General features: G+C 47.4%; 1 protein-coding gene across 3 annotated transcripts in view; it reads left to right on the top strand.

Moving 5' to 3' along the window:
- Nucleotides 1–606: 606 nt before the first annotated feature.
- The window catches only part of LOC110503383 (ephrin type-A receptor 4), a 78404-nt gene continuing 57977 nt past the window's right edge, over nucleotides 607–21033 (top strand). For 2 of the 3 annotated variants that reach the window (XM_036961268.1, XM_036961267.1), the window contains exons 1-3: nucleotides 607–888; nucleotides 2235–2302; nucleotides 5530–6193. In XM_036961268.1, coding sequence (XP_036817163.1) covers nucleotides 792–888; nucleotides 2235–2302; nucleotides 5530–6193 — 829 coding nt within the window. In that variant the 5' untranslated portion in view covers nucleotides 607–791. The remainder of the gene's footprint in view (nucleotides 889–2234; nucleotides 2303–5529; nucleotides 6194–21033) is intronic. The other variant, XM_036961266.1, reaches the window with a different exon arrangement.

The raw sequence follows: 21033 nt of genomic DNA on the forward strand, positions 1-21033 counted from the left end.
AATCCAATAACACGGGATTCGTGCCCATCATTCATAACACAATTGTTTTGCACAATTTCCCAAAGTGGAATTTCGTGTTATGTTATCGGGTCATGCTCTTACTTGTTCCATAATCCAATAGATACTGACTATCTGTGATTGTATCCGCTAGGTGGCGACCTTGGTCTTAAGCGTTTCACCTTGGACAGCGATGCGCATCACTGGAGACGACATTCATAATTCACTTTATGAGAAAAATGACAAATATCTGCCTATACATGACAATGACGAGTCCTAAGAAATAATTAAGATTTTCTATGATTCTTTGAGCAAAGCACTTTTGAGACACTGGTGTTATAGCCTAGACCTAATAAGGAGAATGTTGAAAAATTAAACAAAAATCAAAATGTATTAAACGTTTTGGCGAATTTCATCTTCATTATTAATTACAACGTAAATACATTATCTTGGAAGTTTATTGCTTCTCTTTAACAATAAAAATAGCGGTGTCCGCATGACAGAAATTCACTAAATATTACAGTAACTCCTGGCCCTTTACACAGTCCCATTTTGGCCCTACCAGTGTCCATTCATGGCTGAGGGGTAGGGGGACAGTTAATGATTATTTGCCCCTGTTTTCCCGACCACTGAGTTTCTTATTTGGATTGACTGCCGCGTCAGAGCGCGCAGACTCACCTCCCGGCTGTTTTCGGAGCTTCGCTCTATCCCTGCTTCAAACACATATTCCACAGGGAGAGAGAGAGAGAGCAAGACCTGTGAGGAGCGGAACGAACGACCAGAAAAAACGACAAATGGCACTCATGGCTGGGATTTTGTTTACGGCGACCTCTGTTCTGCTTGGAATTTCTACATGTGTTTCTTCGGCACGGATTTACCCCCCAAACGAAGGTAAGACTTGGAATAATAGCGGAGCCCCGTTTTGGACTTTTTCTCCGCTAGTTTATACTCCGTCCACTTCATGTGTGAGACGGACCACAATCCCGGTGTCCCGTAGCTATTCTGGACTCGTGGACCAGCAGCACTCAACGAATTGGCCAACACTATTAATTTGCTCAACATCATGTGCCATTAATCTCTGACATTGGATTAGGCTTTCCATATGCGTCAAACCCATCGAACGTTTTGTGTCATAGACTATTAGGTTATCTCTTTACCCAAGTTGCAGGAAGCGCTTTGCAAAAAAGTCTATATGGGGCTCTAGCAGGGTCTGAGTGGAGTGCTGTTACATCTTACTGCAGTCTCTGTTAATTAGGCGATAGCCAACTTCTTCAGCAAAATTAGTTTTTTTTTTTTTTGAGCCATATAGGCTACAAAGACACGATGTTATACACAAATCAGTATTGCTTTGGAGGGCATGTATGTGTCTGGTTTTGTGCAAGGCCGTTGTGCAAAAGCCAGCCTTACAAAATGAGCCATGTAATTTTAGTTCATAACCTTGTATTGCAGTCGCAGTTCTGTAAAATTATCCTCATTCAATTAACAAGTGGTGTTTGCGCATTTTCTATGTCAAAACGCATTCACTTCAAAGCAATACTAAAATAATTACCAAGTCATTTCAGATAAAGGACAACATCTTAAATTAAATCCACTTTTTAAAAAATGTTAACTCGCTGCATATTTAAGCGCTTACATTTGTGATTTTCTTCACTGCGCAGTGAGAGGATTTCCGTGAGAAATATAAGGGACTATTGAAATCTCATTACGGATTATTTTTTATTTCTCACTGAAGCAAGTTGATTTAGACGTCCGTGCTCCTCATCGTAGAACCTCAGGGCCCGAGTTAATAAAACAGACGCACGGAGTCTCCAACATGTATTGGAGAGTCGCATTCACTGGGTTACAATGACAATACCCATGGTTCTTTATACAAAATATAAAATCCCTGTAAAATTGGATCCCTTTATGTTTTTAATCATCACATATCCCCCTGGAAAAATCTATCCAATTACGCATTTGAGTAATGCAAACATATTACATCGTTTATGGATGTAGGTGTGTGTGGAATGGGCCTATAGATACGTCATTACATATTGATCATTAGCTTACTTCTGACAGGTTTTCGTTGAGCAGATTGCACATAGTTGTTTTCCTCGGCAAACTGCTTAATAACTATTCAACTATGGCAACAAAACGGTGGCTGTTCCAGACTGTATATTATCACTGTAGACAAGGTTACACATATTCCGTGTTATGAACGGTCTATAACTGCTCACTTCTCTTTCTATGTTTTTCAGTGACGTTACTGGACTCCAGATCCGTAGCGGGGGAGTTGGGCTGGGTCGCCAACCCAACAGAAGGAGGGGTAAGTGCCCCTTGTTAAGACGCTAGTCCCCCGTTGAGTCAAAATGGAGAGACGATGTCCTCTATAGCCCACCGGCCCCCTCCGCCCTTCTCTCCCTCTACTCGCGGTAATGGTTAGATTCGAGTCCGATACTGCAGCGGGCGTCGGGTTTCCTGAATAGACGGCTGATTGAATCGCTCTTTGTGGAGAAACGTTATATCCTTTTCCCCCATTGAGGCGCGGGGGAAGAGGAACTTGGCAGCACAGAAAGGGCCCTCTGGAATGGATGAATGAAGGGAAGTGGCAGCGGGTTTCAGTCCTCACAGTAGGATTGGATTGGGCCATAAAGCAATAGGGAATGTGATCGGACTAAATGCATGATCCCGTGGTCTAATTGGGATATATATAGTTGCGCTGATAAGGTACAGAGTGCGACTGTTTCGGGAATGTCAGTGTTAGGCCCTTCGGTGCGCGCGGCTGGGGCCGGTCTGGCATACACTCCCCTGTCCGTTGTTCCCTGAGCCGAAGCAGCAACAGCACTGGCGTTTGAATAATTACATGGAACCATCTTATATGTGTTGTTGTATTTATAGACTAAACCAACAAGGTGGCCCAAAGTAGAGCAACATATGCTATCCATTACGTTCTTCTTTCTATTCAGGCATCTTCTGGCATATCAATTATATTTTAATGATACAGTTTATGGTATGCTATAGACCCACAAAATAAACGTTGCCGGTTTGTGTCAGCCTTCTCTCCAACTCTTGTTTTATTCACCATTGGGTTGAGTCGCTGTTCAATGAATGTGGCTCGTGTGTGCTGCTGTTGGGTGCTCTCCGTTCCTTCTTCAGCCGGTTCCTCCGTGGCGGATGGATTGACAGGGTGCTGGCAGCGCCGACAGGCCTGCATTCACGCTCTCATTACGACCAATTACCCTCATTCTCCCTCTCCTCCGCTATCGGGGAAAGGTGCGGCCTTATCTACCTAGCCGGTTGATTTCCACAATAAAGGGCCAAGCAGAAAGAAGAAAGCTGTTGAATAAAGCAGCGGGGTGATGGACACTTTCTCGAATCGGAACCTCAGCCATGTTTAGCGTTATCTCCCCTACTCAAATAAATAGGGCTTTAAACGAGATTAGTTATGACAACGCCTTGAATCAAATTCAGCACAGCATACATCCTTCCCCCTAGTAATAGCTCTGTTTGGACTCGTTTCTCTAAATAGAATATAGTCCTAACCAGATACAAGCAGAAGGCTGGCTTGTCTGCTCTTGTTTTTAAATGCAGTCAATTTCACAACTTTTTAAAACCTCATTGTGAAATGTTAAAGGCCCGGTGCAGTCAAAAATTTGATTTCCCTGTGTTTTTATTATTATTATAAAAAATATTAAAAAAACTATTTCCAGACTAAGATGTCAAATAATACTGTTATATTTCGAAAATGATGATCATGCCCTTTTAGTGTAAGAGTTATTTGAAAAGACCACCTGAAAATGTCAGCCTGTTTTGGTGGGATGGAGTTTTAGCCTGCCTGTTGACATCACCAGGTGGTAAATTAGTTAATAGACCAATAAGAAAGAGTTCCAAACTTCTCTGCCAATAACAGCTAGTTTTCAGTTTCCCCTCCCCACTCAGACCAATCCCAGACAGCCCTAGCAAAATTCTTGCTTGAGAAATGTCTCTTTGCTAACAAGCAATTTATTTATTTTTTTGTCCATTTTAATTTAAAACAATCACAGTTACCCGAAATGATTATGAATCCATGTCATCTACAAGACCCAGCTAGGTAAAGTCCCCCCTTATCTCAGCTCGCTGGTCACCATAGCATCACCCACCTGTAGCACGCGCTCCAGCAGGTATATCTCTCTGGTCACCCCCAAAACCAATTCTTTTTTTGGCTGGCTCTCCTTCCAGTTCTCTGCTGCCAATGACTGGAACGAACTACAAAAATCTCTGAAACTGAAAACACTTATCTCCCTCACTAGCTTTAAGCACCAACTGTCAGAGCAGCTCACAGATTACTGCACCTGTACATAGCCCACCTATAATTTAGCCCAAACAACTACCTCTTTCCCTACTGTATTTATTTTATTTATTTATTTTGCTCCTTTGCACCCCATTATTTTTATTTTCTACTTTGCACATTCTTCCACTGCAAATCTACCATTCCAGTGTTTTACTTGCTATATTGTATTTACTTTGCCACCATGGCCTTTTTTTTGCCTTTACCTCCCTTTTCTCACCTCATTTGCTCACATCGTATATAGACTTGTTTATACTGTATTATTGACTGTATGTTTGTTTTACTCTGTGTAACTCTGTGTCGTTGTATGTGTCGAACTGCTTGGCTTTATCTTGGCCAGGTCGCAATTGTAAATGAGAACTTGTTCTCAACTTGCCTACCTGCTTAAATAAAGGTGAAATAAAATAAACAAATAAATATATTGAGATAAAAATGGCTGCGTTGGCCCTTTAAAAGCACACACCATAATGCCCCCAACGCCTTTCAAAACACCATATACCCCATGCTCTTTAGTAGCTGGGACTTTATCGTAAGTAAAACAAACATTGTTCCTATAATAATAAGCCAGCCAGTCATCGATAACGTAATCCATGCACCTCATGAGTTCATTCTAAAAACACCCGGTCCACATGTGTGCTGTCCAAACCCTCTCCCTCTCCAAAATAAGTTGTAGGCCTACAGAAGGAACACCGACACCCTTTTTCCATTGGGTTTTTGTTCAGACGTAAGGCCTATCCATTAGCTCATACACAAGATTCTTTCAATATCTCTTCACCCTCACTCTGTATTTCTCTCCATTTGGTGACCTTTAAATGAATCATGGAGTTATGGGGATTTACATTGAGGTCACATTATTTGACATTAAAATAATAATTTTAATGGTGCATGTTCCCCAAGGATTTGGTTGGTTTCCTTTTATGTGGAGATAAAACGTACTAGTCAGGCTTGAATACAGTACAGTAGGCCTATGTGTACTTATTTCTGATTGTACCGGTAGTAGTTTCATTATAACAGGCCTTGCTATTTATATTAGGCGTTGTCATGCATTTATTATTACGTTTGGTTTTAAATACTTGACCTACTGAGACGCAGACATTAAGTCCCCGTTCTGCTATGGTCTTTCTCAATGTATGTCTGCAAGTTAAGGTTTATATGTGGCCTACCATTTTACAGATTTTTCCTAATGTTTGTCAGATGTTTTCCTAACATTTCCTCTGTCTCCTCAGTGGGAGGAGGTGAGCATCATGGATGAGAAGAACATTCCCATCAGGACGTACCAGGTGTGTAACGTCATGGAACCCAACCAGAACAACTGGCTTAGAACGGACTGGATCCCCCGGGTTGGCGCCCAGCGTGTCTACATCGAGATCAAGTTCACCCTGCGTGACTGTAACAGCCTCCCTGGTGTCATGGGAACCTGCAAGGAGACCTTCAACCTCTACTACTACGAGTCCAACAACGACAAGGAACGCTACATCCGAGAGAACCAGTTTGGCAAGATCGACACGGTGGCGGCCGACGAGAGCTTCACCCAGGTGGACATCGGAGACCGCATCATGAAGTTGAATACGGAGGTCAGGGACGTGGGAGCCTTGACCCGGAAGGGTTTCTACCTGGCCTTCCAGGACGTGGGAGCCTGCATCGCCCTGGTGTCTGTCAGGGTGTTCTATAAGAAGTGTCCCCTGGCTGTAAGGAACCTGGCCCAGTTCCCTGACACCACCACCGGGGCTGACACCTCCTCACTGGTAGAAGTCCGAGGATCCTGCGTAAATGATTCAGAGGAGCGTGACGTTCCCAAAATGTACTGCGGGGCGGACGGAGAGTGGCTGGTGCCCATCGGGAACTGCCTGTGTAACCCAGGATTTGAGGAGAGAAACCTTGAATGTCAGGGTAAGTTAAGGAGAGAAAGTTTCTGTCTGCCTCTGATATATATATTCCTCCAGTCACGGGCAGCAGCTGTTCTCTGTGGTTATTTATATTCTTCTCTATCGTTCTCTCTTCATTCACTTTCTTTCCATCTCTATCTCCATATAGTAGTCTGCTTCTTTATCATATCTCCCTCCTCTCTCTGTCTGTCTCTTTGTTTCACTCCCTCCATGTATTCCACTCTCTTTGTCTCTCTCTCGCTCTCTCTCGCTCTCTCTCTCTCTCTCTCCCTCTTCCCCTCCCTGCGTCTCTCCTACATGATATCAGGCTGGTTAATAGAAGAGGTGATGATTGTAAATGGCGTAATTATCCAGTCCATTGGGATGTGTTAGTTAGGCCAGGGTAACAGGCCTGCTATTGGGATGTGGTAGTTAGGCCAGGGTAACAGGCCTGCTATTGGGATGTGGTAGTTAGGCCAGGGTAGCAGGCCTGCTATTGGGATGTGTTAGTTAGGTCAGGGTAACAGGCCTGCTATTGGGATGTGGTAGTTAGGCCAGGGTAGCAGGCCTGCTATTGGGATGTGTTAGTTAGGCCAGGGTAACAGGCCTGCTATTGGGATGTGGTAGTTAGGCCAGGGTAACAGGCCTGCTATTGGGATGTGTTAGTTAGGCCAGGAACACAGGCCTGCTATTGGGATGTGTTAGTTAGGCCAGGGGAACAGGCCTGCTATTGGGATGTGGTAGTTAGGCCAGGGTAACAGGCCTGCTATTGGGATGTGTTAGTTAGGCCAGGGTAACAGGCCTGCTATTGGGATGTGTTAGTTAGGCCAGGGGAACAGGCCTGCCATTTGGGATGTGTTAGTTAGGTCAGGGGTACAGGCCTGTTATTGGGATGTGTTAGTTAGGTCAGGGGGACAGGCCTGCTATAGGGATGTGGTAGTTGGGTCAGGGGTACAGGCCTGCTATTGGGATGTGTTAGTTAGGCCAGGGGAACAGGCCTGCTATTGGGATGTGTTAGTTAGGCCAGGGAACAGGCCTGCTATTGGGATGTGGTAGTTAGGCCAGGGGAACAGGCCTGCTATTGGGATGTGTTAGTTAGGTCAGGGTATATGCCTGCTATTGGGGTGTGTTAGTTAGGCCAGGGGAACAGGCCTGCTATTGGGATGTGTTAGTTAGACCAGGGGAACAGGCCTGCTATTGGGATGTGTTAGTTAGGCCAGGGGAACAGGTCTGCTATTGGGATCTGGTAGTTGGGTCAGGGGTACAGGCCTGCTATAGGGATGTGGTAGTTAGGCCAGGGGAACAGGCCTGCCATTGGGATGTGGTAATTAGGCCAGGGGAACATGCCTGCTATTGGGATGTGGTAGTTAGGCCAGGGGAACAGGCCTGCTATAGGAATGTGGTAGTAAGGCCAGGGTACAGGCCTGCCATTGGGATGTGGTAAGTAGGCCAGGGTACATGCCTGCTATTGGGATGTGGTAGTTAGGCCAGGGTACATGCCTGCTATTGGGATGTGTTAGTTAAGCCAGGGGAACAGGCCTGCCATTTGGATGTGGTAATTAGGCCAGGGTACATGCCTGCTATTGGGATGTGTTAGTTAGGCCAGGGTAACAGGCCTGCTATTGGGATGTGGTAGTTAGGCCAGGAACACAGGCCTGCTATTGGGATGTGTTAGTTAGGCCAGGGTACATGCCTGCTATTGGGATGTGTTAGTTAGGCCAGGAGAACACGCCTGCTATTGGGATGTGGTAGTTAGGCCAGGGTAGCAGGCCTGCTATTGGGATGTGTTAGTTAGGCCAGGGGCACAGGCCTGCTATTGGGATGTGTTAGTTAGGCCAGGGGAACAGGCCTGCTATTGGGATGTGTTAGTTAGGCCAGGAGAACACGCCTGCTATTGGGATGTGTTAGTTAGGCCAGGGGAACATGCCTGCTATTGGGATGTGTTAGTTAGGCCAGGGGAACAGGTCTGCTATTGGGATGTGGTAGTTAGGCCAGGGGAACAGGCCTGCTATAGGGATGTGGTAGTTAGGCCAGGGGAACATGCCTGCTATTGGGATGTGGTAGTTAGGCCAGGGGAACAGGTCTGCTATTGGGATGTGGTAGTTGGGTCAGGGGTACAGGCCTGCTATAGGGATGTGGTAGTTAGGCCAGGGGAACAGGCCTGCTATTGGGATGTGGTAGTTAGGCCAGGTAAACAGGCCTGCCATTGGGATGTGGTAGTTAGGCCAGGGGAACATGCCTGCTATTGGGATGTGGTAGTTGGGTCAGGGGAACAGGTCTGCTATTGGGATGTGGTAGTTAGGCCAGGGTAACAGGCCTGCTATTGGGATGTGGTAGTTAGGCCAGGGTAACATGCCTGCTATTGGGATGTGGTAGTTAGGCCAGGGGAACAGGCCTGCTATTGGGATGTGGTAGTTAGGCCAGGGGAACAGGCCTGCTATTGGGATGTGGTAGTTAGGCCAGGGGAACAGGTCTGCTATTGGGATGTGGTAGTTGGGTCAGGGGTACAGGCCTGCTATAGGGATGTGGTAGTTAGGCCAGGGGAACAGGTCTGCTATTGGGATGTGGTAGTTGGGTCAGGGGTACAGGCCTGCTATTGGGATGTGGTAGTTAGGGCAGGGGAACAGGCCTGCTATTGGGATGTGGTAGTTAGGCCAGGGGAACAGGCCTGCTATTGGGATGTGGTAGTTAGGCCAGGGGAACAGGCCTGCTATTGGGATGTGGTAGTTAGGCCAGGGTAACAGGCCTGCTATTGGGATGTGGTAGTTAGGCCAGGTGAACAGGCCTGCCATTGGGATGTGGTAGTTAGGCCAGGGGAACAGGCCTGCTATTGGGATGTGGTAGTTAGGTCAGGGGAACAGGCCTGCTATTGGGATGTGTTAGTTAGGCCAGGGGAACATGCCTGCTATTGGGATGTGGTAGTTAGGCCAGGGGAACAGGTCTGCTATTGGGATGTGGTAGTTGGGTCAGGGGTACAGGCCTGCTATAGGGATGTGGTAGTTAGGCCAGGGGAACAGGTCTGCTATTGGGATGTGGTAGTTGGGTCAGGGGTACAGGCCTGCCATTGGGATGTGTTAGTTAGGTCAGGGGAACATGCCTGCTATTGGGATGTGTTAGTTAGGCCAGGGTAACATGCCTGCTATTGGGATGTGGTAGTTAGGCCAGGGGAACATGCCTGCTATTGGGATGTGGTAGTTAGGCCAGGGGAACAGGCCTGCTATAGGGATGTGGTAGTTAGGGCAGGGGAACAGGTCTGCTATTGGGATGTGGTAGTTGGGTCAGGGGTACAGGCCTGCTATAGGGATGTGGTAGTTAGGCCAGGGGAACAGGTCTGCTATTGGGATGTGGTAGTTGGGTCAGGGGTACAGGCCTGCCATTGGGATGTGTTAGTTAGGTCAGGGGAACATGCCTGCTATTGGGATGTGTTAGTTAGGCCAGGGTACATGCCTGCTATTGGGATGTGGTAGTTAGGCCAGGGGAACAGGTCTGCTATTGGGATGTGGTAGTTAGGCCAGGGGAACAGGCCTGCTATAGGGATGTGGTAGTTAGGGCAGGGGAACAGGCCTGCTACATGGATGTGGTAGTTAGGCCAGGGAACAGGCCTGCCTGTCTGCAGTGTGTATCTGATGGATAAATTGCTCAGTAGAGACCAGTCTAAATAGCTCCCAGTCTTTCTTTCCTCCCAGCCCCAATCCCAGTCAGATGATTCCAGTCTCTCTCTCTCTCCTCTCCTCCCCTACCCACCACACCACCAGCTCCAATCCCAGTCAGATGATTCCAGTATCTCTCTCTCTCCTCCCCTACACACCACACCACCAGCCCCAATCCCAGTCAGATGATTCTCAGTCTCTCTCTCTACCCACCACACCACCAGCCCCAATCCCAGTCAGATGATTCCCAGTCTCTCTCCTCCCCTACCCACCACACCACCAGCCCCAATCCCAGTCAGATGATTCCAGTCTCTCTCTCTCTCTCCTCTCCTCCCCTACCCACCACACCACCAGCCCCAATCCCAGTCAGATGATTCTCAGTCTCTCTCTCTACCCACCACACCACCAGCCCCAATCCCAGTCAGATGATTCCCAGTCTCTCTCCTCCCCTACCCACCACACCACCAGCCCCAATCCCAGTCAGATGATTCCCTGTCTCTCTCCTCCCCTACCCACCACACCACCAGCCCCAATCCCAGTCAGATGATTCCCAGTCTCTCTCCTCCTCTACCCACCACACCACCAGCCCCAATCACAGTCAGATGATTCCCAATCTCTCTCTCCTCCCCTACCCACCACACCACCAGCCCCAATCCCAGTCAGATGATTCCCAATCTCTCTCTATACCCACCACACCACCAGCCCCAATCCCAGTCAGATGATTCCCTGTCTCTCTCCTCCCCTACCCACCACACCACCAGCCCTAATCCCAGTCAGATGATTCTCAGTCTCTCTCTCTCTACCCACCACACCACCAGCCCCAATCGCAGCCAGATGATTCCCAGTCTCTCCTCCCCTACCCACCACACCACCAGCCCCAATCCCAGTCAGATGATTCTCAGTCTCTCTCTCTACCCACCACACCACCAGCCCCAATCCCAGTCAGATGATTCCCAGTCTCTTTCTCTCCTCCAGACCCCAGCCCCAATCCCAGCCAGATGATTCCCAGTATCTCTCTCTCTCTCCTCCAGACCCCATCCCCAATCCCAGGAAGATGATTCCCAGTCTCTCCCAGTCTCTCTCTCTCTCTCTCTCCTCCCCTAACCACCACACCACCAGCCCCAATCCCAGTCAGATGATTCCCAATCTCTCTCCCTCTCCTCCCCTACCCACCACACCACCAGCCCCAATCCCAGTCAGATGATTCCCAATCTCTCTCTATACCCACCACACCACCAGCCCCAGTCATCTGACAGTCTCTCTCTCTCTCCTCCCATTCCGACCACACCACCATCCCCAATCCCAGGATGATATTCCCAGTCTCTCTCTCTCTCTCTCTCTCTCCTCCCCACCCCCCACCCTTCCCCACCACAGCTCAAATCCCAGCTAGATGGTTTTCAGAAGGGCCAGTGCTGGCCTGTGAGAGAGAGATAGACAGAAGCCCTCACTTGTCTGGTTTATCATTCTATGCAGATGGACGAGAGCGAGAAAGATACACACACACACACACACACACACACACACACACACACACACACACACACACACACACACACACACACACACACACACACACACACACACACACACACACACACACACACACACACTCTCACCAATGAAATAGAGCTCAAACAGAGACACATGGCGATGAGGGGGGAAAAATGCTGAAAGTGTTTGTTTTTAGTCTTTAGTCCACCTCAATGATCCCTCTTGTTTAATGTTGTTTCTGTGACTATACTTAGTGAATGTCTTTTGTTATCCATCAGCATCTGAATAAAAACATGGCAATGCAAAAAACGAAATTGTAAAAAGCCAGAATAAATAAAAAATATGTTGAATCTGTTAATACATTTACCAAGGATAAATAGACCTACTGTATATTTTTCTCTTGGTGTGTGACTACCAAGTTTCTCTCCCGGTATGGATACCAGTGTGTTGTGTGTGTAGTTCCTGGTGTGTGACTACCAGTGTGTTGTGTGTGTAGTTCCTGGTGTGTGACTACCAGTGTGTTGTGTGTGTAGTTCCTGGTGTGTGGCTACCAGTCTGTTGTGTGTGTGGTTCCTGGTGTGTGACTACCAGTGTGTTGTGTGTGTGTAGTCAGCCGTCAGCTGCCTCCCCCCAGCCTAAAGGGCAGTGGACTGCTGCAGCGTGGGGTCAGAGGCCGGCCAGGTTTATTAACGGGGACGGGCCACTCTACCTACCTTCATTTATGGGGGAACCTTTAAGCACTATCTCAGGACTAATTGCATGACAAACAGGCCTGGTGATTTAGTGTACTAGGGCTGGCTGGCTCCTTCTGAGGATGGTCGAGGAGGGCGCACTGAGGTACAAATGGCCAAAGATGGTGTGTGTGGGGGATAGGTTGGGGGTCAGGGGGTAGCATTTCAGGGCAAGAATGTTCTTTGGAGTGTAGCCTGTCTCCCCTGTTGGTTTCTGTGGCTGTGTGGATGGCAGGGGCCAGGTTTCTCTCTCCCCTGGGTTTTCTTCAAAGGAGAGAGCAGAGATGGCAGGCTGAAGGAAGGAGAGATGACTGAGGGTAGTCTTTGAAAGATGATGTATCCTTACTGGTGTGAGTCAGCAACATTTAGTTCTCTCTCATAGCAAACTCATGGGCAACTGAGTGCCCTTTAGTCTATCTTTGCAATGATTGTCTCTGAGTGTCTAGTCATGTGTTAATGTGTCTTTTTGCGATGTGTATACAGTGCCCTACGTAATTATTGGGGCAGTGACACATGTTTAGTTATTTTGGCAATTTAGATTTGAAATTATATAATGACTACGAGGTTAAAGTACAGACTGTCAGCTTTAATTAAAAGGTATTTTCATCCATATGGGGTGAACGGTTTATAAATTACAGCACTTTCAGTACGTAGTCCCCCCATTTTAGGGGACCAAAAGTATTGGGACAAATTCACTTATGTGTATTAAAGTAGTCAAAAGTAAGTATTTGGTTCCATATTCCTAGCACACAATGATGACATCAAGCTTGTGACTCTACACACTTGTTGTATGCATTTGCTGTTTGTTTTGGTTGTGTTTCAGAATATTTAGTGTCCAATAGAAATGAATGGTAATGTATTATGTCACTTTTATTGTAAATAAGAGTATAATATGTTTCTAAACATTTCTATGTTGATGTGGATGCTGCCATTATTGTGGATAGTCCTTAATGAATCGTGAATAATGAAAGTTACAGACGCACAAATATCATACCCCCAAGACATGCTAACCTCTCTCTATTACAATAGCAGGGGAGGTTAGCATTTCGGGGGTTATGATATTTGTGCGTCTAACTTTCTGTGTCACTGTCCCAATAATTACGGAGGGCATTGTATGCATGTGCTGTGTCATATAACATCAGTGGTACGTGCTCTATCACATCAGAGTTGGGTCAGACACACACTCACGTTCTGCCTGGGTCTCTATGGCTACCAGAGCGTTAGTCCAGGGTCTACCTCAGTGTTTGATGGGTTAAAAGGTGGAGCTCAGTGTCAGCCTTCAAGTGCACTCACGAGGAAGAATACAGGGGGCTCAACTTCAATATAATCATGTGGACCAAGACACTAAAGAGAGGCTGAGATGGGGGGTTGGGTCTCGAGTCCTCTGTCGGAAAGAGGGTGTGTGTGTGTGTGTGTGTCTCTGTGTGTGTGTGTGTGTGTGTGTGTCAAGGTTATGGGGGTACCTTGCCCTCTGGTTCCCAGCAGTGGTGAGTGAATGGGACTCCTCCATCATTGTTGAAGCAGTGAGGTTGGGGGGTGTGTGGGTTAGGGAGGGGGGGGGGGGGCAGGGGATTGTGAACACTGGCTGAGGGTCAAAGGTCACTAAGTTGTTCATCCATCTTGCTGGTATGCATGACAGGGTCGAGGGCCAGGATTTATTAAGATATCAGGATCCTGACAGCTGGGTGTTCGGGGGCCGCCAGAATGTACACAGAGCACAGGGGCCAAGGGGAGAGAGATGCAGGGGCCAGGGAGGGCCCCATGAGAAGGACCGGGGGTTTGCTTTTGGGCTCCTTTCTTTTCTCTCTCATTCCCTTGTTTCTATGAGCTTGGGTAGTGGGGCAACGCTCTCTGCCGCTAGTCGTCTGTTGAGGGTGACTGCATTGTTGAGGGTGACTGCATTGTTGAGGGGGGATTGTCGGAAGAACGTGTTACAAGTGTTTGCATGTGTGAATATGTGTGTATCGATGTGTGAGTCCGTGTGTGTATTGCGTTCATGTGAGTTAATGTGTGTGACTGTGTGTGTTTGTCCGTGTATTGCGGTCATGTGTGCGAGTTTATGTGTGTATGTGTTGGAGGCAGACGCCTTGGGTGGCTGAACCGTGAAGGTGGCAGACTGTTTTGACACCTCTCATTGGGGAGGGAGGGATGGGTGGGGAGCAGACTGGGAGATTAAACCTCTACACCACCTTTACAAATACTACATCAAGTGGAGGGAAGCTCTTTCAAGTCACCCTGCCTGTCCACCCACCTGTTCTGTTGTAGCAAGATGTGTACTTGCATGAATGAGTGTGTTTGTGTTTATGACCAGATTAGCATCAGAGAGTTTTGCTCTATTCTCCTAACCTTAACCTGTTGATCCTGACTGTAGACCTTCTCTTGCTCTATTCTCCTAACCTTAACCTGTTGATCCTGACTGTAGACCTTCTCTTGCTCTATTCTCCTAACCTTAACCTGTTGATCCTGACCGTAGACCTTCTCTTGCTCTATTCTCCTAACCTTAACCTGTTGATCCTGACCGTAGACCCTCTCTTGCTCTATTCTCCTAACCTGTTGATCCTGACCGTAGACATTCTCAACTGAAAGTGGTTCACATGATTGAATTATGGGATATTACATATCACACAGCTTTCCAGTATTGATGTAGTTGTAAGAGATGTAGGCCTCTCTCTGTCTCTGTCTCTCTCCATCTCTATCCTCTCTCTCTGTCTCTCTCTCTTTCTCTCTGTGTCTCTCTGTCTCTGTCTCTCTCTGTTAACATTGTTAAATATGCACTAGGGAGCATCATCTAAATTCATCACGTAATTCTATTTATCCCTCTAGTCCCTCTTGACTTTAAATACACAAATGCATATTAGGTTTGTATCTGTAGTCTCCCTCTCTCTTCCTTTCTCTCCTTCCCTCTCCCTCTCTCTTCCGCCCCCCTTTCTCTCTATCTTTCTCCCTCTCTTCATGTATTTCTTTGTCACCCCTCCCCCCCTCTCTCCCCTCTCTCTCTCTCTCTCTCTCTCTCTCTTGCCCTCCCTTCTTCCATCCCTCCCTCTCTCTCCCTTTCTCGCTCCCTCCCTCCCCCTCTCTCCCTTTCCCTCCCTCTCCAGGGTTGTTAGTGCTAGTCAGGCTGTCTCTGGTGAAAGCACCGTGGTGAACATTATCGCCTGTCTCTATTCCGACACACAGGCACGCACACACACACACATTCACATACACTACAATAGAATTGAATGTGCACGTCACTTTTTCTGCCTTTCTAGAGAAGCTCATTTTGTGTTGCTGTAAGGAGAGACGAGAATCTATTACCACCAGGTAGGGGAAAGGAAAAGCATGACAAAGAGGACGAAATGTCTCATGACGGAGGATCCTTTCGCCCCTTATTTTTTTCAGCAATCACGCTAAAATAATTGCTGTACCTTAGAGTCCTCATTTCTTGCTTGTTTAGCTTCACTTATGTAAAACAGCTTGCCCTCCCTCTCCCCCTCCCTCTCCCTTCTCTCCTCCCTCTCCCTCTCCCCCTCCCTCTCCCTTATCTCCTCCCTCTCCTCCTCCCTCTCCCCCTCCCTCTCCCTTCTCTCCTCCCTCTCCCTCTCCCCCTCCCTCTCCCTTATCTCCTCCCTCTCCTCCTCCCTCTCCCTCTCCCCCTCCCTCTCCTCCTCCCGCTCCCTTCTCTCCTCCCTCTCCCTCTCCTCCTCCCTCTCCTCCTCCCTCTCCCTCTCCCTCTCCTCTTTCCTCCTCCTCCCCCCTCTCCCTCTCCTCCTCCCTCTCCCTTCTCTCCTCTCTCTCCCTCTCCTCCTCCCTCTCCTCTTTCCTCCTCCTCCCCCTCTCCCTCTCCTCCTCCCTCTCCCTCTCCTTCTCCTCCTCCCTCTCCTCCTCCCTCTTCCTCTCCCCCTCCCTCTCCTCCTTCCTCTCCCTCTCCCCCTCCCTCTCCCTTATCTCCTCCCTCTTCCCCTCCCTCTCCTCCTCCCTCTCCCTTCTCTCCTCCCTCTCCCCCTCCCTCTCCTCCTCCCTCTCCCTTCTCTCCTCCCTCTCCCTCTCCTCCTCCCTCTCCCTTTCCCCCTCCCTCTCCCTCTCCTCCTCCCTCTCCCCCTCCCTCTCCTCCTCCCTCTCCCTTCTCTCCTCCCTCTCCCTCTCCTCCTCCCTCTCCCTTTCCCCCTCCCTCTCCCTCTCCTCCTCCCTCTCCCCCTCCCTCTCCTCACTCCCCCTCCCCATCCCTCCACCAGATGAATTGTAATTCAGTGATCATTACTGGAGGTGTTGAAGGTTTCTTCCTGCTCGTAGCACGGTCCTGGCTCGACTCTTTCCCCTGCTGTTCCTAACACTCATCGTCCTCTCTCCTCACACCCCATTCAGGCCAGGAAAAAAGTGCTTGTTGAGTGTGACCCAAGCAGGCGGGCAGTGCTCTGACAATACAAACACAACAAACGCAACCGAACGCCACCCGCATAACCCACATGTAACCACACTGTTAAAACTCCATTAATTTTTCAGCAAATATTCAGCTAACAACTGTGAACATTCAGGGGACATTGTGTAAAGAATGGTTTTGGAGCCAGCTCGTTCTCTCTCCACTCCACTCCCTCGTCTTTTTGAAAAGCATCCTCTCTTTGAAGGCTGCGACGGGAAGAGGGAACGATTAAAGTAGTCACGAAGCAAATTAACATGTCAAAAGACCCAGAATAAATACCCCAGGCCGCTCTCTACCCAGACACCCCATCCCTCCCGTCTGCTCTCCCCTCTGCTTCCCTCTCTGTCCTTCCCTCTCTCCGTGGGTGACTTGTTTTTCAGTCTCCTCCTCTTTCTCTCTCACCACTCTTCTACCCCGCTTTCTTTTTCTTCCTTTCTTTCTTTCTCCTTTCTCTCTCTTATTCTCTCCTGGAAAAGCATGGTTGATGGACAGACAGAAGGCTCTGAGGAGGAGCGAGAGAGAAAGAGAGAGTGAGGGGGAGGGAGAGAGAGACATGGGCTCCAATCAAGAGGGCTCGGGCAGATAATTTGAAAGAGAGTGAATGAGAGAGGGTTTGAGGCTCTGAAAAGAAAAGAGAGCCACTGCCACTTTCATTGACTTGACTGAGGGAGAAATAGTACTTTTGCAAAAAGGAGAGAGAGAAAGAAGGGGGCAGTGAGATGGAGAATAAGACAAAGAAAGGGAGTTAAGTGGGAGAGATTTAGTTCCAGTTTGGCAGTCTTCCTTTTTCTCCACTTCATCCATCTCTTCACCATCTCCCCAAAATCCCTCTGATCAAGGGTATTCTAGAACTGATGTTGAGGTGTGTGTGTGTGTGTGTGTGTGTGTGTGTGTGTGTGTGTGTGTGTGTGTGTGTGTGTGTGTGTAAGTGATCCATCTCTGTGAAATGTGTATGTGCTTCTGTGTGTACGATTGAGGTACGATCACCCCCTTAACCGTGGCTTTTCTCTTAACATTTCAATCATGTAGCGTGAGCAGCACAGCTGAATACAACACCAACATAACCACACATAGATGCTTTGCCTGCCAACTCTTCCTCGGTTTCTCACAATGGAGGCTGATTGCAAACACCTTGACGAGTGTTTCATCTATCTCTCTCTCATTCCCTCCCTCTCTCATTCCATCTCTCTCTCCCTCCGATTTCTATCTTAAGCTCCCTCTATCCTGGCAGGCAGAGGAGGTGGTATTTTCTTCACTCATGATCTTCTTCCCGAGCTCAGAACTCCTCTGGGAATGAAAGGCCTGGCAGTGGTAATCAGTTAGGGGTTATGACAAAAAGAGCGCCCAGGAAAAAAAAGGCTTGATCTACTCTGATGGGCCAGAGTCTCGATTCAATGCCCATTTTAATAAGAAAAGGCCTCTTCTAATCACAATCTCCGTGCCGCTGGCACACTAGCCTTTCCCCCCTCGGTAAACACACTAACATACGGACACACACACTCATACACTGATGAAACTCTGTGTCAGAGCCAGAACTCAGGAGGTGGGGATAGCGGTATGTATGTGACGTGTGTGTGTGTGTGTGAGGTGTAGCTGGAGGACTGGTGAAATGTAATGTGAGAGGCTGGGTCTGGGAGTGCTAGCACCAGCCAGGGAAGAGGTGTAGCCGGAGGACTGGTGAAATGTAATGTGAGAGGCTGGGTCTGGGAGTGCTAGCACCAGCCAGGGAAGAGGTGTACGTTTTCCTGTCGTAGGGGCAGTGGTGTAAAGTACTTAAGTAAAATGTATTTTTTTTGCGTGTCTGTACTTTACTATTTACATTTTTGACAGCTTTTACTTTTACTTCACTACATTCTTCACTAAAATAATATACTTTTTAATCCATATGTTCTCCATGACACCCAAAAGTACTTGTTACATTTGAAATGCTCGGGCAGGACAGCAACATGGTCCAATAACACTTTGTCATCCCTACTGCCTTGGATCTGGCGGACTTACTAAACACAAATACTGTGCTTGTAAAGGATTTCTGAGTGTTGGAGTGTTCCCCTGTCTAATGTACATTTTAAAAAAGAAAGAAAATCGTGCCGTCTGGTTCGCTTAGTATAAGGAATTTGGTGTATAGAATTTCCTTTTACTTTGAACTTTTACTCAAGTATGACAATTGCGTACTTTTCCCACCACTGTACACAAGTACATTTAAAACTAGATACTTTTAGACTTTTACTCAAGTAGTATTTTACTGGGTGACTTTCAGTTTTACTATTCAGGTATCTTTACTTTTACTCAAGTATGACAAGGGTTTACTTTTTCCACACGTCTCAAGGATTATAAACCTTGATCCTGCTTGATGCACAACCCTGTCATACTGCAGGAGAAATTTCCCTTGAAGCCTCTCGACAGGGAGGAATGGGAGAGAGGGAGAGAGACGGGGGAGAAGGGGAGAGAGATAGACAGTGAAAAAGAGAGTGAGCGATAGATATATAGAAAAACAGGGATGTATCACTGCTTTGATAAACACCCTGAGATGTGAAAGGTGAAGCAGTGGGTTATGGGCAGAGGGGGCGATCAGTCTTTAAACACATGTTTCCTGGTTAAGTCATGACCCCAGTTAGGAAGTCAATATTACTGCTATTGGTTTCCAGCCTCAGATCAGCCTGCCCTAAGGAGGTAGTGATGAAGGAAGATAGAGACAGAGGGAGAGACAGAGGGAGAGACAGAGAGAATAGAGGGAGAGACAGAGAGAATAGAGGGAGAGAGAATAGAGGGAGAGAGAATGGATGGAGAGACAGACATAATAGATGGAGAGACAGACATAATGGATGTAGAGACAGACATAATAGATGGAGAGACAGACATAATATATGGAGAGACAGAGAGAATAGATGGAGAGACAGAGAGAATAGATAGAGAGACAGAGAATAGATGAAGAGACAGACAGAGTAGATGAAGAGACAGAGAGTAGATGGAGAGGGTGAGAGTATGGTAGTTTAGTGAGATGAAGAAAGAGATCAACAAGACAGATAGATGGCGAGAAACTTGACACACTAATTTCTGGTAGTGCCAATTTTGAAACTTCAAAGCCGGCCATACATTTTCAATTGAACTGTTTTCTGTTCATGTTTGGGGTGTCCCTCTATCACTCTGTAGACGTGTCTGTCTGCATATCAAATGTGTAGCCTAAACGCTACACATTAGCACTGTAACCTGCCCTAACCGCACGCCATTTTCCTACATATCAGGTTACCCATCCTCCTCAGCCCTCCTCACCACCAGGTTCAACCAGCCAGGGGGAAAGCCAAGGGTTAACGATGGGGGCGTTACCATGACAAAGCAGCTGACAGCATTTTTAGCTTCCAGGGGTATTGCTTCCATGTCAACACATGACCTCATTTCTGGATCAGGAGTAGGCCTCTTCTCAGGGACAGGCAGGGGAAGGTCAGTGGGAGCAGCAACAGGTCTAAGAGACATGACAAGAGGTCAGGGGTCTGCAGAGTGACAGTAGTGCTGGGGACTGTGTGATTCTGGGATGGGATGTTTGGAGAATTAGTGACCCTGCAAAGTTGTATGCATACACACAGGCCTGGCGGACAAACAAAGGAATGCACTCAGTGTTCACACACACACACACACACACACACACACACACACACACACACACACACACACACACACACACACACACACACACACACACACACACACACACACACAGTGTCAACATAACAGAGTTACATACACACACACACACACACACAGAGCACATGCACTAACACACAGAGCTCATACGTGCGCACATAAACACACACAGACACACAATAGAAGGTGTTTGGCCCCAGACAGACTGACGGCTGGGAGCTACTAGTGGATTACCTAATCAAACAACCTAAAATACCCTGCATGTGATTAGCAGATATTATTGAGGTTGTAGTGAAATGCTTGTGTTTCTAGCTCCGACAGTGCAGTAATATCTAACTAAATGCTTGTGTTTCTAGCTCCGACAGTGCAGTAATATCTAACTAAATGCTTGTGCTTCTAGCTCCGACAGTGCAGTAATATCTAACTAAATGCTTGTGCTTCTAGCTCCGACAGTGCAGTAATATCTAACTAAATGCTTGTGCTTCTAGCTCAGACAGCGCAGTCATATCTAACTAAATGCTTGTGCTTCTAGCTCAGACAGTGCAGTAATATCTAACTTAATGCTTGTGCTTCTAGCTCAGACAGTGCAGTAATATCTAACTAAATGCTTGTGCTTCTAGCTCAGACAGTGCAGTAATATCTAACTAAATGCTTGTGTTTCTAGCTCCGACAGTGCAGTAATATCTAACTAAAAGCTTGTGTTTCTAGCTCCGACAGTGCAGTAATATCTAACTAAATGCTTGTGCTTCTAGCTCAGACAGTGCAGTAATATCTAACTAAATGCTTGTGCTTCTAGCTCCGACATTGCGGTAATATCTAACTAAATGCTTGTGCTTCTAGCTCAGACAGTGCAGTAATTTCTAACTAAATGCTTGTGCTTCTAGCTCAGAGAGTGCAGTAATATCTAACTAAATGCTTGTGCTTCTAGCTCCGACAGTGCAGTAATATCTAACTA

This window comes from Oncorhynchus mykiss, chromosome 24 (assembly GCF_013265735.2).
Source record: "Oncorhynchus mykiss isolate Arlee chromosome 24, USDA_OmykA_1.1, whole genome shotgun sequence".
Lineage (NCBI taxonomy): Eukaryota > Metazoa > Chordata > Actinopteri > Salmoniformes > Salmonidae > Oncorhynchus > Oncorhynchus mykiss.